Below are 16,838 nucleotides of genomic sequence, written 5' to 3' on the forward strand. Positions count from 1 at the left end.
ATTTCTAAATTCTGGCTAATGTAGGCCACTTGAAGGATCTACATTTACTCTTTCTTAAATAAAAAATAAAACTCACTTAGACATGAAAGATGGGGAAATTAAAGCATCTACCAGTTACACGGATGCATCAACCAATCAGGTGATTAGCACACAAAACATGGAAGTTGAGAGAACACTTGGTTTCTTGTAGGTTATCCGGGCTGTGTGACCGTGGTCTTGGTATTTTCTTTCCTGACGTTTCGTCAGCCTTGGACAATACTTGGAGAGAACAAATTTATGTTGAGCGTTGGGAACTGATCCAGCACCTCCAGATGTACTGTTGATTTTAAGGGCGAAAAACGCACGGGAGGTTTTTGCCTTGGGTTTGCCGCTCTCTAGATGCCCATTTCCCCCATCTGAATTCTCGAAACTCTGCACGGGGGCTTATTGTGGAGTTTGGGGGATTCGGATGGGGGAAAGGTGCACCCAGAGAGCGGCAGATCCCAGGCACAACCCTCCCGCGCGTTTTCGCCCATTTGATTTTGCCACCAACCCGAGCAGAACGTGGACGCCGGCGGCTTTCCCTGCGGCTGGCAGCGTCCAGGCGCGCCTGCGAAGCCGGCTGCTGGGGCTGGCTGGCTCGCTCGCTCGCGCGCACCGCGGCTCCAGGCGGGCAGTTGCTCCTCGCGGCCTCCTCCGCGGCGGCTCGTGGGGGCCCTGTGGGCCGCGGCTGGCCCGGGGGCTCGCTCCTCTCCTCCGCCCGCCCCTGCCGGAGCGAACGGAGGCGCGCTGGCCGGCCGGCCGCCCGCTTGGGCGGGGGCCGCGTCGCAGAGGGCGCGCTGGGCCTGCCGGGCAGGCCGCGGCTGCGGAGTGAGGCGGCTGCGCGGGGAGGGGACGCGGCGGCTTCCCGCCCGGGCTCCTCTCGCTCAAGGTCACCGAGGAGGCCCCGCCGTTGAAGAGAGGCGGCCGTCGCCCTCCGCCGCGGCGCCTTCCCTCAGAGGCGAGGGCGAGGCGGCGCCTGAGCAGCAGCTCTCCTCTCAGGTATTTCCCGCGCGCCTTGTGGGTGGGGGCCCCAGCGCCGCCGCCGCCTCTCTCGCCTACGGCTGGGGAAGACGAGGGGATGGGAGCGGCGGCGGCGGGTTTTGCCGCCGTTGGAGCCCAAGGCGGGAATGGCGTCGGGCCCGAGGCAGAAGCGGCGTCGGCTGCTTCGCTTTCCCTGGCAACAACCTCCGCGGTGGTTTTCCCGCTCGTCGAGCTCTTCCGAAGTCCGTGGGAGAAGCGGAGGTGGGGGGGATAAATAAATCCCGGAGTGGCGGTGTTGACACTGCAGCGAAGGCCAAAAGAGAGTTTCGTGGCACCTGGACGTCTGGCCCATTCCTTTCCTCCCTTAGAGCAGGGGTGGGGAACCTTTTTTCTGCCAAGGGCCATTTGGATATTTATGGCATCATTCGCGGGCCCTACAAAATTATCAGCTTAAAAATTAGCCTGCTGTATTTGGTCAAACATTTAGCCAAGAGGTACAGCCGGAGACGGCTCGAAGTGTCTGCCAGGTAGAGCGACTCGCTTTTGAGCTCTGCCGTCCCCAGCTGGGCCCAAGAGATTCAGGCAGGGCAGCATCCTTCTGAGCTAGAGATCTGCCAGGACCCATGGAGGGCCAGACCAAATGATTTGGCGGGCCTTATACAGCCCCCGGGCCTGACGTTCCCCACCCCTGCCTTAGAAGCTCCTTGATCCATTGATCTCGAGCAGCATCTGTCTACTGTTGGAGGGATATAAGGACTGAAACACATCTTGCCACTGACCATGTAGCCTTGGGGTCCCTGTCGCTTAGTAAAAAAGGCATTGTGTCAGTCACAGAGGCATTGGATTTGTATATTAAAAGGGGGGAAATATAGTGCGATCGAAGTTCCTCGTAAAAGCGGCATTCCAAAAAGGCTAATGAGTCAATAGAGCCAGAGGAGCAAGGGCAGATCCTGTCTGAGTATGGTGTATTCAGGATTCTGCCCTGCATTACCATAGAAGGGTTAGCATTCAATCTAGCCAAGCAAAAAGCTGTACAGAGACGAGGAGTTGTCAGATAATATGTATAGGCAGGCAGACCACGTGGAGGGGGTATCCCGAAGAACTGGGATGAACAGCCGCGATGAGCACGAAAAGTAGTGCTGTTATAATCGAGCTCTTTAATGCGCTTTTTAATTTTGGTGACTGGCCCATTCTAGCACCGGCCACTGTGGACTAGAGTCCACCATCAGATGAGAGGAGGAGTGCTTTTTGCCGTTATCACATTTTGTTGATCTCTAAAGTGCAAAATCCTGTTAGGAGACGAACGCTTATTTTTGCATATACAGGGCTGGACTCCACCCAGTTTTCTTCTACGTTGAGCTTTAAGGTGCTACAAGACTCTTTTTTTTTTTCTTTTCAGAAGGGGAAGAGACAGAACAGTCTCCCTCCCCTCAACTCTGTGCTAGATTGCAGCTTCTCTCTCTCTCTCTCCCCCCCCCCCCATATTAGGACAGATTGTCTCTGTTGTGATTGATTTTGTACTACAAATCTGCCTTGAATTGCCCAGTCAAGAACACACATGTAGCTGCCATATGCTGAATCAGACCCTTGGTCCATCAAAGTCAGAACTGTCTACTCAGACTGGCAGTGGCTCTCTAGGGTCTCAGGCTAGGGTTGCCAACCTCCAGGTAATAAATCAAAGTAGCTCTATGATAAACAAGATATATTAAAGGGCATAAGGTGACTAATAAACACAAACAACATTAATATATGTACAACTATATCTAAATAGTCCCGGAGGTACATATGTTCAAAAGTTCAAAGTAAGTAGAACTGGAAAGAAGTCTTCATAGATGAGTGATGAGGGAGATGATCGTTTCTTTTCTTCAGCCCCGTTTTAAATTGGAGTCATTTCTTATGCATATTTCCATGTCCAATTTTTTTTTAATATTCTTGAAATCTCCCATAGGGATGAAAGACGCAACTTATGTTTACTGACAAGTATAGGTTCCAATCCAGGATACATCAAATCAAAAACATAGTTGCACAGACGAATTCAACCGTTCCCAAAGGGTAATAGAAGGTAATAGCAGAAGATCTCCCGCTGTTACAACTGATCTCTAGTCGATAGAGATCAGATCACCTGGAGAAAATGGCCGCTTTGGCAATTGGACTCTATGGCATTGAGTCCCCCTCCCCAAACCCCGCCCTCCTCAGGCTCCACCCCAAAAACCTCCCGCTGGTAGCAAAGAGGGACCTGGCAACCCAGGCAGAGATCTTTCATACCACCTATCACTTGATCCTTTTTTAACTGGAGACACCAAAGACTGAACCTGGGACCTTCTGCATGGCGAGCAGATGAACAAGTGTGGGAAATAACCTATAACTCCTTTGGTTATGTGTATACCTGTCACTTGGGTCAGTTTAATTAGCTACTCTGGATATTTCTTGTTAGACCCATGAGGGAAACAACTTGAGGCATATGACATAAGACCTACCATTGGGGAGAATGATCGCCTCCTTCAGCATAGGTCACACACAAGTCCCATACAATTCGTGGTATCTCCCTGTTCTAGGGCCTGTTTCCTGCACTTCGGATTTAGAGGTGAAGTGCTAAACCATTCCCTGCAGGAAGCTGCCATGTTGGTGTGACCTTGGTGTATATAGGTTGCTGTATGCCCAATCTTTCTCTATCCAGTCAGTTATCTGCTAACTGGACTTGGATATAAGAAGAAGAAGAGTTGGTTTTTATATGCCGACTTTCTCTACCACTTAAGGGAGAATCAAACCAGCTTACAATCACTTTCCCTTCCCCTCCCCACAACGGACACCCTGTGAGGTAAGTGGGGCTGAGAGGGCTCTAAGAGAGCTGTGACTAGCCCAAGGTCACCCAGCTGGCTTCATGTGTAGGAGTCGGGAAACCAACCCAGTTCACCAGATTAGCATCCGCCGCTCATGTGGAGGAGTGGGGAATCAAACCTGGTTCTCCAGATTAAAGTCCACCGCTCCAAACCACCGCTCTTAACCACTATAGGGAGTGAGTCTTGCACCTTTTACTTGAGTATGCAACAAGTTTTGAAATGCTTAGAATGTTAATATGTAGGGAGGGAGATAGGTGCAGGCATACTCAAAAAATCTTTGAATTTAGGACATCTGAAGAGAAAATAGTCTGTAGTAAGACATGTTTAAACTGGCAGGGACATGTTCCTTGGCAATGGTTTGCTCATTTAAAAAAAACAAACCTTTGTTTACTTGATGAAAAGCAAATATACCTATTTTTAATACCAGAGTAACTAGGGGTGGTTTAAGACATTAAAGAAGTGCTGTTCGCCCCATCTTTTCTTGTAAAGTAACTTGTGCAGCGTCACTTGCCAAGGCTGGATTTGTAGTTTCAACTACACAGCCTCCATGTTTCCTGTGTGTGACCTGTCCTTTCATATCCATCCTATATGCAAGAATTTCTTATGCATTTGGCCAGCTGTGCTTCAAATAACATCTAGGCTTTAATAATGTAAAATTATGTTGATTTCTGCAAATTTTGAGTGATGTTTAGATACTGCGCTGAACGAGAGTCTAGTAGCACCTTAAAGGATAACAAAATTTATTCCCTCATAAGATGAAGTGATCTCTGACTCATGAAAGCATATGGTGGAATAAAGTTTGTTAATTGTTAAAGTGGTACTGGGCTTCAATTGAATTTTGCTGCATTATACTAACACTGCTTCTAGAATGTGCCCTACTATTTTTTTTGTAGGTGAAGTTTAAATTATTTATACGTGTTGCTTTTATTGACTATTTTAAGGAATTATTTTTCCTATAGAATAAGTCAAAGGACATCACTTCGTAGTTATTCGGAGTGGATGTATTTTCTCCCTTACATGGGACATAATTCTAAAACTTCAGCTCTGTTGTGAGGCTAAAGCAATATGAAAAACGTCTTCCTAACTGAAAACTCATCTGGTAATGATCCCATACATACACATACCCTTGCTGTTTCCAAGGTTTTCTTTCTCAGTTATGGCTCCTAGTTCCAAAAGCCTGTGTATTTTCTAACTTTCAGTTTTAGTCTACAGATGTGAGTTATGCTGCAGACCTATGTATGCTTCCTTTGGAGTAAACTACACATAACTAATTTAGACTTATTATTTCTGAGAAAATATGCATAGGATTGTATTGCACATCCTGTTGGAGGTAATAGAACTTAATCTTAAGGATGGGATGGCCCCCTGGCTTGGATGGAACTGAGTCTCAAGTAACTTTAGCTGGATTTGGGACTCTTTGGTGTAGATAGTTGTTATATCTGTGTTTGCACATTGGAAGTAGACATTGGTCATATTGTGCCATACAGATTGTTATTTGATTTGCTGAAAAATCCTGTTTGTTTACTCAGAAGAAAATCCCACTGAGTTTAATCTCGAATAAATATACAAAAATTACGGCTGCAGTGTGTCTCATGACCTTTCCTGCTGTTTTAACTGTACAGTTGCCACTGACATGCAGTTGTATCCACTGAAACATTTTGTGGCCTAAGATACTCACTTCACTGTGATCTCTTACAACTAATATGGATTCAGGCTGTCTGTAAATGCCAGATCTTCAAATCATACCATCTTGTGCAGTAAACATTAGAATGCTGTTGTACTGTAAGCTCAATGGGTTTGTTTGCTGATGGTGAAAGGGTGATCAAATGCCAAACAAGGAGTATTCTGAACACATTTTGATAGAACTTAAATATACTGTAGTTATACAATAGTTAGACTATTAAAGTTCATAGTAAATAAAAGTAGCTACATTTTGGAGCTTAGCAACTTCAGTGTTCATTAAAAGAGCCTCAACAGAATGTGATATTTGGAGAACTAAGAAAATATGTCCAACTTCTGTTATAAATATATATGTGTCTGCTTAATTATATTGCAACAAGATTGAGTAGAAAAAAGTAGTCATGGTTAAAGAGTAATAACAAGTTTCCTTTTTTCTCTTTTATTCAACTTTGCAAAGCAGATTTTAAATAATTTTCACATTATTTCCAGTAGTCCTGGTCTTATTAATTTCTATCACTTTTAAAGATAGAAACCGAGTTATATTTATTGAATGCATTGTTCTGTTTACAATTTTGAACTGCGAAAGAAGTTGAAAGAAAGATGGTGCAAACCTCTAGAGTATATTTTCCTGCCATAAGATAAGGGCTTTATAATCCTGATGAATTTAAGAATGTTCCAGCTACTGATGAGACAGAAGTATCTTGTTTTAGAGCTGGTTTAACTGTTGTGCTAATTAAACTACCGAATCAATCCTAGCCTTTGCTTGTTGTAGAGTCTCATAGTAGGAAACTACATTAAAAAAATTTATTCAGCTTAGAATACAGTCCTCCTGCAGTAGAAAAGGCAGGGCTATTATAACTGAGCTAGATCCAAGGAGCAATAGCAGAAATAGTCACAAGTAGCAAATCAGTAACCTAAACTATTAGTGGTCAATAAATGCTTGTGCCAGAGTTTGTGCACTACAAAAGTAGGTAGGTTTTATAACAGTTCTCATGCTGTTTGTATAAAAGGTTTTACAAACATAAGAACATCTAGTTTCATTTTCTCAGTAGCTCAAGAGCCACATGTGGCTCTTTGACCTACTACCTGTAGCTCTTCTGACTTACATTCTCCAATCTGGTACTCCCTCCATGTTCCAGGAAAGTGGGCAAGGCCCTCGCCCAGTGGAGCTTGTGTTTGGCAGCTGGTTTGCACCTTGAAACAGCTGCAGCTGGAGGGACTGGACTAAGCTGTTTGCCTCCCTGGGGTGTGGGTTTTGTGCCGTAGATAGAAATAAAGGGCCCATCCTCTCTAGCAACCTCTCATCGTTCTTTGCAGCCTCTGTACTCTCATGCCAGCACTTGGACGGCTGCCAGGAGGAGAGCAAACTGGCTGCACAGAAGAGAGTAAAAACAGCACCATGACAACTAGCTGGCCACAGTGTATGTGTGTGTGTGTGGGATCTGATTTTACTCTCCTTTCTCCAGAACCAGCAGGCTATGTTCCAGGTATCTTGGAAGCAGCCCAGCCAGTTGTGCCCTATAAGGGCAGGATGGCAGAGAGGGAAGCCCTCCCCCCGCATTTCAGATATACAAAGGCTAGTTAAGGTTCAACAGTGGTAGGGGGGAGAGAATCCTACATGCAAAGAGATACTCTGGTAATTTAAAAGGTTTTATGTTTAATATTAATAATTATATCTTATTCTATTGTATGTGTGTGGTACACAGGGCATACAATAGTTCATGTGGTTCTTTTGATTGATGGTAATTGTGAATAGGACAAGCAGCCTATTTGGATATCAAGTTAAATTCAACAATGAATCATTGCACTCTTCCCAATAGTGTATTATTATAAAAACTGGTGACTTACGGCAACCCTGTAGGGTTTTCAAGACAAGAGACACTCAGAGGTGGTTTGCCAGTGCCTGCCTCTGCAAAACAACCCTGGACTTCCTTAGTGGTCTCCCATCCAAGTATGAAACAGAGCTGACCCTGCCTAGATTCGGAGACCAGATGAGATTGGGCTAGCCTGGGCCATCCAGGTCAGGACATTATACAAATTGTAGTAAATTAATTATGGTCAAAATTAGTCACATATAAACATCTCCTTGAAAATACGTTGTGTATGTAGGCAGTATCTAGAGGAATTATCATTATCTTGAGACAGGGAAGGCCAGCCATGAATGAGCTAGAAAAGATTAATGTCATAGTATTCTCTGTTACTATGTATGGGTGTGCAAGTTGGACAATGAAGAAAGCTGGCAAGAAGAAACTTGACTAATTTGAACTGTGGTGTTGGAGGAGAGTTTACAAATACCGTGGACCGCCAAAAAGACAAATAAGTGGGTTCTAAATCAAATCAAGCCTGAACTCTCCCTAGAAGCTAAAATAACTAAACTGAGGCTGTTGTACTTTGGTCACATTATGAGAAGACAAGAGTCACTAGAAAAGACAATAATGCCAGGAAAAGCTGAAGGCAGCAGGAAAAGAAAAGACCCAACATGAGATGGATTGAGTCTATAATGGAAGCCACAGCCCTTAGTTTGCAAGATCTGAGCAAGGCTGTTAAGACAGAACATTTTGGAGGTCATTAATTCAATGGGTCACCATGAGTTCGAAGCGACTTAATCGTAGTTAACACACACACAATGATGTTCTCTGAGTCATCCAAGGGAATATTAGCAAAACTCGATGAGCTCTTTATAGAATTAGATTGTAAGGAGCCAAATTACAGGCAGAAATGGCAATGTGATTTAATGCAAGAAACCAATAAAGACAGGTGGGGGAAATTTATAAAGATATCTTAGCCACATCGGCTAATATTAATATAAGGCGAAATGGGCTGAAATTAATGTTTAGGTGTTATTACACCCCTGTTAAATTAGGAAAAATGTTTGGGAACATCTCTGATCAATGCTGGCAATGCCTTTAGGAGAAAGGCTTGTTCTACCGTATATGGTGGACTTGCCCTGTTATAAAGCAACTCTGGGAGAGAATACATAAAGTATTACATGAAAACGTAGCCCTTAGAGTGGAATGATTGCCATGGTTAATCTTATTTGGCCAAGTTCAGCACTCACAAGAAGAAATATGGTAATGTCTTTAGACATTTGGTGGCTTATACAAGGTTATTGATTGCAGGCTGCTGGAAACAAGACAACACCATCTATCGAAATCAGGCTGAGTAAATATTGGCTAACTATGGTTATGGAGAATATTGTAGTATGTAGGAATTTAAGGGTAGGAAACGTAAGACAGCAGTCATTATTTGTTCAAAAATGGTCTCTGTTCATAGAATACTGGAATAAAATTAAACCCGAAGAGCAGACCAAGCTTGTGATTCTCAATAGTATATGAATAGTTCGGAGTAAACAGTGGTAATGTACTTAGAAGGTTGTGTGTGTTAACTGCCATCAAGTTGCTTCCAACTCATGGCGACCCTATGAATCAGTGTCCTCCAAAACGTCCTAGAAATTGATATAATGTTTGTATGAAGGTGATTTTCTTCTTTTTCTCATACTGGAAGAGGCCTGTTCTTTTAAACCTCCTCTGATTGGATAGCATGGCCACTGTTATTCATTCATTAATTCATTTATTTTATACCCCGCCCTCCCCAGCCAAAGACCTCTTCACATGCTTCACCAGTATGAAATGTCACATGTGGAATGAGTATTGCTGAACAGTCCATGCTCCAACCAAAGAGATCCGTGTCTTTTTGGTTCATACCTTGAGTGACCCCAAAATGCTACTCACTATGTCCAAGTGGACAGATGCTCTGAAAGCGATGGCAGTCGTACCTTTTCCTGCAATTTTGGCCAAATCAGTGATGACAGTATTGAAATAGGCTGATAAGCTGGCGTTTCTCATTTCTGGACTGGAGTCTCTGATGCAATCCAAACAGGACAAACTGTTGGAGAAGATAGGAGCAGCCATGCTGCATCACCTACCTCTCAGCTCGCTCCCTTTGTAAAAAAATCGTGGCTGGCTAAATGCATGTTTGTAGGCAAAGCAACAGAGCTACCTATGCCCACTGCTACTTTCCTTTCACTCGTAATTAATTTAGTGCACCATCACTTTTTGTGCTCTTATACGTTCCAGGCAATACTGTTAGAGGACCTAATAAATGCAGCTATCCTATCTCAGGCTCATTCCCTTACTCATCCATTTGCTGTGTAACATGTGATGTGTCAGCAGTGCTGTTCTGCTGTCTACATTGGACAAACAGGCCTAGACAAAAGATTAAATGAACACAAATCGAATACTAAGTCACAATATCCAGAAACCAGGGAGGAGGGGAGAATCCAACTAGAAAGCACTGGACATTAAGAGATTTAACACTATTTCTCCCAAAGGCTTGAATAAAGACTTGGATTTCCTAACTCACTATAGCTGCTATTAGTTCATTGTAATCCAGCCTTCACAGGATTTAATTAGTTCTGCATGTTTTGTCACAGGCTGCACTTTAAAATTAGATCTGATTTTATGTTTATCCTACTTTGCCCATTTATGTACAGTTAGGAGCAATCCTCACCCACTCTGAATGGATTGAGTTCTCTTTTATTGGTTATTATACTGGCCTCTCTTTGTAACCGTTTCCCACTCCCTCCTTTCCGTTGCTTTCTGTTGTTTGAGCAGAAATATATCTCCTGTGGACATACACTCCATGCATCTGATGCTGTGAGCTCTGATTCTAAGAAAACTTATGCTGTAATAAGTTTTGTTAGTCTTTAAGGTGCTACTGGACTTTTGTTTGATAACTTCTCTCTTTATAATAAACCCTTGCAGAACGTCTTTACAAACTGGAGAGTTTACAGTTTATCCTTTGAATAATTGTAAGAGATGAGGTGATGGACTTTGGTTTTCCTCCCTGCAAGGTGTAAATCTTTCCCCCTTCCTGTATGGAGTGGTTTCTCTTCCTCCTCATTATCCTATTTGTTTTTTCCTATTTGTTTTTTTTTTAAATTTTTTTTATTGGTTTTTATAATACAAAATTTCCATGTTTTTTCCTATTTGTGTCCCAGGATGGTCAAGGTAGCATACCATCCCATTTTTTCTTCACAATAATGCAGAAATCACTTTATTCAGAAGCACTTTTTAACCAAAATCACATTCACAAACCTGGTTTGTTTCCTAGTTAAAGACTAATTCCAGCTATCTGCAAGTTATACATTCAGGCTCACTCATTAACCAGAGTTAGCTGTTACTCAACAAACCAGGGTTCTAAACCACAGCCTAATCCAGATTTAAACAGCAATTTTAAACATGTCTGACTTCAAATACTACTCAATGTTATTCTGTGGAGATTACTCCTGGGAAAGCGTTCTTAGAATTGCACTGTAAGAATCCTAGTTCATGGGAAGAACACTAACTCCATTTAATCTGTGCATGGCATTCATATGTCATGAGTAACCAGAGTTAATTTGTAACTGGAATTTTCTGCGCATGGAGTAAGGAGTAGGGCATGAAATCAAACTCGGCAGTAAACCAGATTCATGCACATGTCAGATTAATGTTTGTTAAAAAGTTACATCTGAATCCAGTCAGAGTCACTGACACACAGTCTCCCATGGTTCCACATAGCTGTGAGAAGGCGAACTCTGGTTTTCTCAGACAAAATTCAATATTTCAGCTGCAATGGCTTGCCATTTATAGATAAACTACTTACTTTGCATCTTATCTTCAGAGTTTACTTGTAACATTTACTGAATTAAATTTACTGCTGCTATTATAGCTCCATTGAGACAAACTTTATTGTCCTCACCAGCATAGGAGCTTTGAGTACCGAAGTTTTCCATGCTTGCAAATATGCTTTTTTGTATCATGTTAAATTTGCATATTTTAAACAGTAGTCATTTTAAAAGAAGAAAAAAATCCCTGAAACCCATGCTGATATATTACCAAACGAGTAGCTCTCCTATCTTATACACTCTTACAAAAGGAAACCAGCATCTTGGGCACCTTAAAAACTAAGGGTATGATCCATCCAGAATTCTGTATATCTTAGACTTCCATTGGCATAAGTCAGTGGTTCTCAAACATTTTGGGCTACCGCCCCCTTGGTTCCACACACTCAACCCCAGCGCCCCCTGCCCTATCCTATAAAAAGCATTATTCAAAACGGGGGTTTGCATGACTCACGGAAGAAGATAATAACAATAAAATTTCAAAACAGTAACAATTAACTGTGCATCTATTAACAATCAAATTAAAACCTTTTAGTTGAAATTTATTCAAAAAAACTGATGAACTTGATCCAGTGGTACCAGCTCTTCAAAGTCTGGAAAAAAAATCTGATAGTTGCCACCAAATTTGCCAGCTTGGTGCCATAGCTTGATCTATTGTAAATTAGTGAACAACACAGTTGAAAGGGGCAACTTCTAGAGCCCTCCCCCCGCTGTCCTCTTGCCCCCTAGGTAATCCCACCGCCCCCCAGGGGGTGGTACTGCCCACTTTGGGAACCACTGGCATAAGTGAACATAGAAATGATCCTATCATGCCCAGCATGAATAAATTGGAGATAGAATCATATGTGTTCTATTTATGCCCTCTCGTTTTATTATGCCCATCTTTTTTTCCATTCTCAGGCCTGTGGAAATGTCATTCTGATCTCCACTGAAGAAAACATATTTCTCCTTGACTTGAAGAGGATTTTTAAAAAAAAAGATGTATCCTGTTCCTGGTTCCATGCATGGAGTAGAGGGAAATAATGGACATCCTAGGAAACTTATTTCTTTCCTTTTTGTTTTTGGCATTTCATTGTTGTGTGCTGGATTCCTGCTTTCAATGTTTGTTTTGCAGACGTGTCCAAGTGGAGCTTTTGGGGACTGTAAAGCAGCCCTTAAAATCATTGGGCCTCTGCTTGCTGTGGTTGGCCTGGTGTGTATAATTCTGGCACAGTCAAAGGCTAAAGGCTATCTCCGAGAGGTGCAGTTACAAGATGATCAGGTGTATGGTTTTGTTTTTTGCCGAGGAAACTGCCAGTTTGCCCAGTTCCTTGTCTTTGGCTTTTTATTTTTAACCAGTGGGATGCTCATTAGTGTCCTGGGCATTTGGATTCCAGGATGTAGCCCTGGGTGGCATTACCAACCATATAACCAGAGCGGTACATCTGATATTGAATTCCAAGACTGTGGATTTCTTTCTGTTCAGACCATGGGTCCTTTGATTGTTCTTATTGGATTGTGTTTCTTTGTGATAGCTCACATCAAAAAGAAACAAAATTTAAATCTCGTCCAAGAATCTTCTGTAAATGAAGAAGAGCACCTGAGCCCTGAATCCTTTCAAGTTACAGTAGGTAAGTGAATGATCGAGGTGTCTTTGCCAATGGGCAACTCTAGGTGGCAGTTCTTTAACTGCAGCAGGTACAACTTGGGAGGAAATCCCTGCATGGAGGGTGGTTTACAGGAAAAGTGGCCACAGCATTGTGGATAGGCGGAGTATTGAGGAAGATCTCCTGGGTCCAGGCACTCCAGAATCTGGCACTGGAGGTATAAATGGCTGTAGTTTCTGGTGCAAAAGAGCCTGGTTGGGTTTAAGGAAGAATGGAGTACATTTTATGAAGGACAACAGCAATATCACATAACACAATGTAAAAAATATTTCACTCATATTATCCCATTAATCCATAGGATGGTATTATGGACCTTCCTGCCAATGATGTCACACAATATGTATCTAGACAAATACCAATGTTATTATACACTTTCGGTCTCTACACATTTGTGTGACTTGTCTCAGGAGGGTGGTGGTTTTTTTTTTAGGGGGGTTACGTGTAATGGAAATAAAATACTCATTTGAAGTCAAAGTTATCTCCTTGTGCACTGAACAATTACATGTCTGATTGGATAGAAAATTTCTAATTGAGAAACATTTGCCCACTAATCTCTGGCATACCAGCTATAATCAGGTTCTTAACGGGAGAAATTCAGTATTTGTCAACTTTGCCACTATCACAGCATGAGGAAGGTAAGCTCAGACTAATACTCTGCTAGAAAGTTTTTAAAAGGAAATAAAGCCACATTCCATGTTTTGAACAGATTTTGGAATAACTTGGTGTCTGTAGGGCACTCCCCCCCCCTTTTTCCTGTCTTATAAAAGTCATAAAGCAAGGCACATGAAATGTGGCTGAACATTAAAGGAAAGTTTTTATTAAGGCAACAGGGGGAAAAAACATTTTTTACACAAAACCTGAAAAAAATCTTTTGGAAGCTAAAGAAGAAAAACGGGTAATTGGTATCTAACAGAGCAAAAATTGAAGGGTTGACTGATTTCTTTTGTATAATCTAGTAAAGTATAAAACAGCTTGTGTGCTTCATATTTGCCATGACACGCTGTTAACTGTGGATCTCTATGTGAATGAACAATGCGTGCACAGTAACTTGAAGGAAATTGAAGGAAATAAAAAGGGATGTAGTTGTCTCCATTTTCTGTGCTAAGCATGTGTTAATTTTTATCTCATCCATCCCCATAATAAAACTGATAGGTGGAGAGGTAAGTAGTTGCTTAAGACTACCCAGGAAAGATTACTACAGACTGGGTTCCTGCATATCCAAACCTGATGCTGTCTCCCAAATCAGCTTCTGGTCATTGCGTACAGCACATTAGAAATATGTTGTGGTCTGCCAGATACCCGACAAACCTCTCCCCCCCCCTTCCACCTTTTTGCAGTCCTGAGCAAGGCTGTTAAGGATAGGTCAGGACCGGGCATTGATTCATAGGGTCGCCATGAGTCGGAAGTGACTTGATGACACTTAGCACACACCCAGGCAAATGGAAATAACAGGAGGTTTATTGAACCTCTGGTGGCTGATAAGTGATATTTGGCTTGTGAGTTACAAGTTGTGTCAGCCTGTTTTATACATAGCAGTACATTGACTAATGAAGTCATAGTATTTTTAGAATCACATGAACAACCAGCAAAGCTTAGACTGGCAAAGTGTTGGCCATTTCAAATGTGAATATTATTTAGTTTCACAAAACCATCCTGCCTGTATGTAAAGATAACTTCCATAGACTGCAGTGGGCATCAAAGGGAATGTAAGTTCTTAATGGCTGAGTTTATTGTCAGCAATATTCTGCATGCTAATATAATGTAACAGACATGATCATTCTTTTCCCTACAGTATGTAAAGGGTGGTGCTGCAAGGAAAGAACTTCGATGTATGGTAATGCCTAATGCCTACCGATGTGATGGTTTACAAGTAGAGGTTTCTCGCATATTGCTCCAGAGGGCCACAGAGGAATCCGATTTTAAATCTCTGGGTTTTCTTCTTTTGTAGGTGATACTGTCATGGTGTTTCCACCTCCTCCGCCACCTTATTTTGCTGACTGTCCCCTGCAAACAATAACTCCTAGCCTTGTAACAAATGACTTGCATTTAGGGGAAAATCCTCCACCATACCACAGCACTTTTACTCACCAGTAAGACCGCTTTTTATTTTTTACATTTGTCCTTTTAAGTGTTTTGTATGAGGTCTATTGGATATTCTTCAAGTTACACTCTTAAAATTGGGCAGAAACTGAAGATGCTTGACAGAGCAACCTTGCTGAAGTTTCAGATTTGGGTCTGGCCAGTGCCTGGAACGGAAACTAGTTAGAATGCAGCTGTGAGCACCCTTGAGTAAAGGCATGATGTAAATGCAGTAAATCAACAATAACCTCCCTTTAGAATCCCTAAACTCTTATCTGTTGTTGTACCTTTATTTATTGTAAATCATGCCTGTCGTGATGATCTGATGTTTGGGCCCAAGAGGTTTTTTTTTTTTATCCATCAGAATAGAATTCAAGAAATATATATTGTAGCAAATACCCTTCCTAAATTATGGATTATATCTTATGAAGTACCACTGAAACTCTGATTTCCCCTGTTTTTCCCCACAGTACCTTGTGACACACACCCCCAGAAAAATTACAGGACGAGCAGCAATTTTACCTCCTTACTGTTCATCACTGTAAGCCCCCCACCCCAAAACACACAACTGTTCACCAACATAGATCCTGCAGTCCCTGGAATAATCTTTCTGGCAATCCAAAGAGACTGCAGGAGAGAAAAAGAACACGGGAGATCTGCATGCTTTCCGTTGACACTTCATAGGATACAAGCCTGTTTCTGAGTAGAAGAACTGCACGTTCTCTTCATGTACACTATCACATAGGAAGAACGCTCCTAATGCCTGTTTTGCTGCACAGACACACTGAGGATTATTTCCTTGGCACAATAACATTGTTTCCTCTATGACAATCAGGTTATATCATATATGAAGGGAACGTGCATGCGATATCCAGATAAGATGTTTTATCCTGGGCAAAGTAGCCTTTGGCATCTGGCAGTTAGAATAAGGGGATCTGGAACTGATTTATATCTATACAGGCTTTAATTCGGCCCCCATTGCTGGTTAAAATATGCTAATATGTACTCTTGATTGTTATGTTGCAGAACACAGAATACTGATATATCAGGCTCAGTTACTTGCAGAGAGAATGAGCTGCTGCATACAATATCAGGAAGTGATTCGCCTTCTGAAATTTTATCCATTCTCTATCTTGACTCTGAACCGTCTCAGAAATACAAGGCAAAAGAAGCAGCTGTAAATAATGAATGTGTTTTGTCTTCTCCCTCTCTGTCTTATATGTCTTTGTCCTCTTCTGAGTCTTCCCTTGATCAAATTATCAGCTAAACGTTCATTTGTATGCTCAGCTCAGTTTGCTGAAGCAAAGGTCCAATGCAAGAAGGTTCCATGGAAGCAAGAGAAGCTTCACAATCACTCATTTCAGAGAGTGCTGGCAGGAATCTGTAGCCATACTAGAGGTCACTTCCCTCCCTTATACTCTGCTTGTCACTGTGCAACACTCCATTGATCCATTGTCATCCACTTATCACCAACTGTTAGCAGATCTGAACCAGAGTGGAGGGAGTCATGATTAAAAATGAGGAGCAAAGACTACAAAAGGGTGAAAATAAGCTGGAAGAGGGAACCTTGACTCAAAGAATAGCAGGTCCCAAAGGTGAGACAGTAGAGGGTGCTGCAGCAGAAGCTTGGCTAAACCAAGAATTATATTACAGACAAAACTCTCTGACAATTCAGGGCCACTGTGGGGAACAACTTCCTGGAAAGTATTCAAGATAAGAAAGACCATACAGCCTTACTATCCCTGTAGCTGACATCCCTGCATTTTGTGTGTGATCCAAATACCCCAAGCAAAATCATCCACTGAAATAATGCACTGTTTGGACAAAGTGCTAGGGCACTCACCAATCACAGAGGAGAAATTCCATTGTCTTTGTATTTATTTTTCTTTAATGGTTATTGACAAATTGTAAAGTAAAGACACTGAAAAA

General features: G+C 42.2%; 1 protein-coding gene across 1 annotated transcript; it reads left to right on the forward strand.

Annotated features, from left to right (window-relative positions):
- The first annotated feature begins 12,162 nt into the window (after positions 1 to 12,162).
- On the forward strand, positions 12,163 to 16,431 carry TMEM171 (transmembrane protein 171). The gene is made up of 3 exons (XM_056848362.1): positions 12,163 to 12,794; positions 14,779 to 14,920; positions 15,936 to 16,431. Exons 1-3 carry the CDS (start codon positions 12,164 to 12,166, stop codon positions 16,174 to 16,176), a joined length of 1,014 nt encoding a protein of 337 aa, XP_056704340.1. The 5' UTR covers position 12,163; the 3' UTR covers positions 16,177 to 16,431.
- Positions 16,432 to 16,838: the final 407 nt, after the last annotated feature.

This window comes from Euleptes europaea, chromosome 4 (assembly GCF_029931775.1).
Source record: "Euleptes europaea isolate rEulEur1 chromosome 4, rEulEur1.hap1, whole genome shotgun sequence".
Lineage (NCBI taxonomy): Eukaryota > Metazoa > Chordata > Lepidosauria > Squamata > Sphaerodactylidae > Euleptes > Euleptes europaea.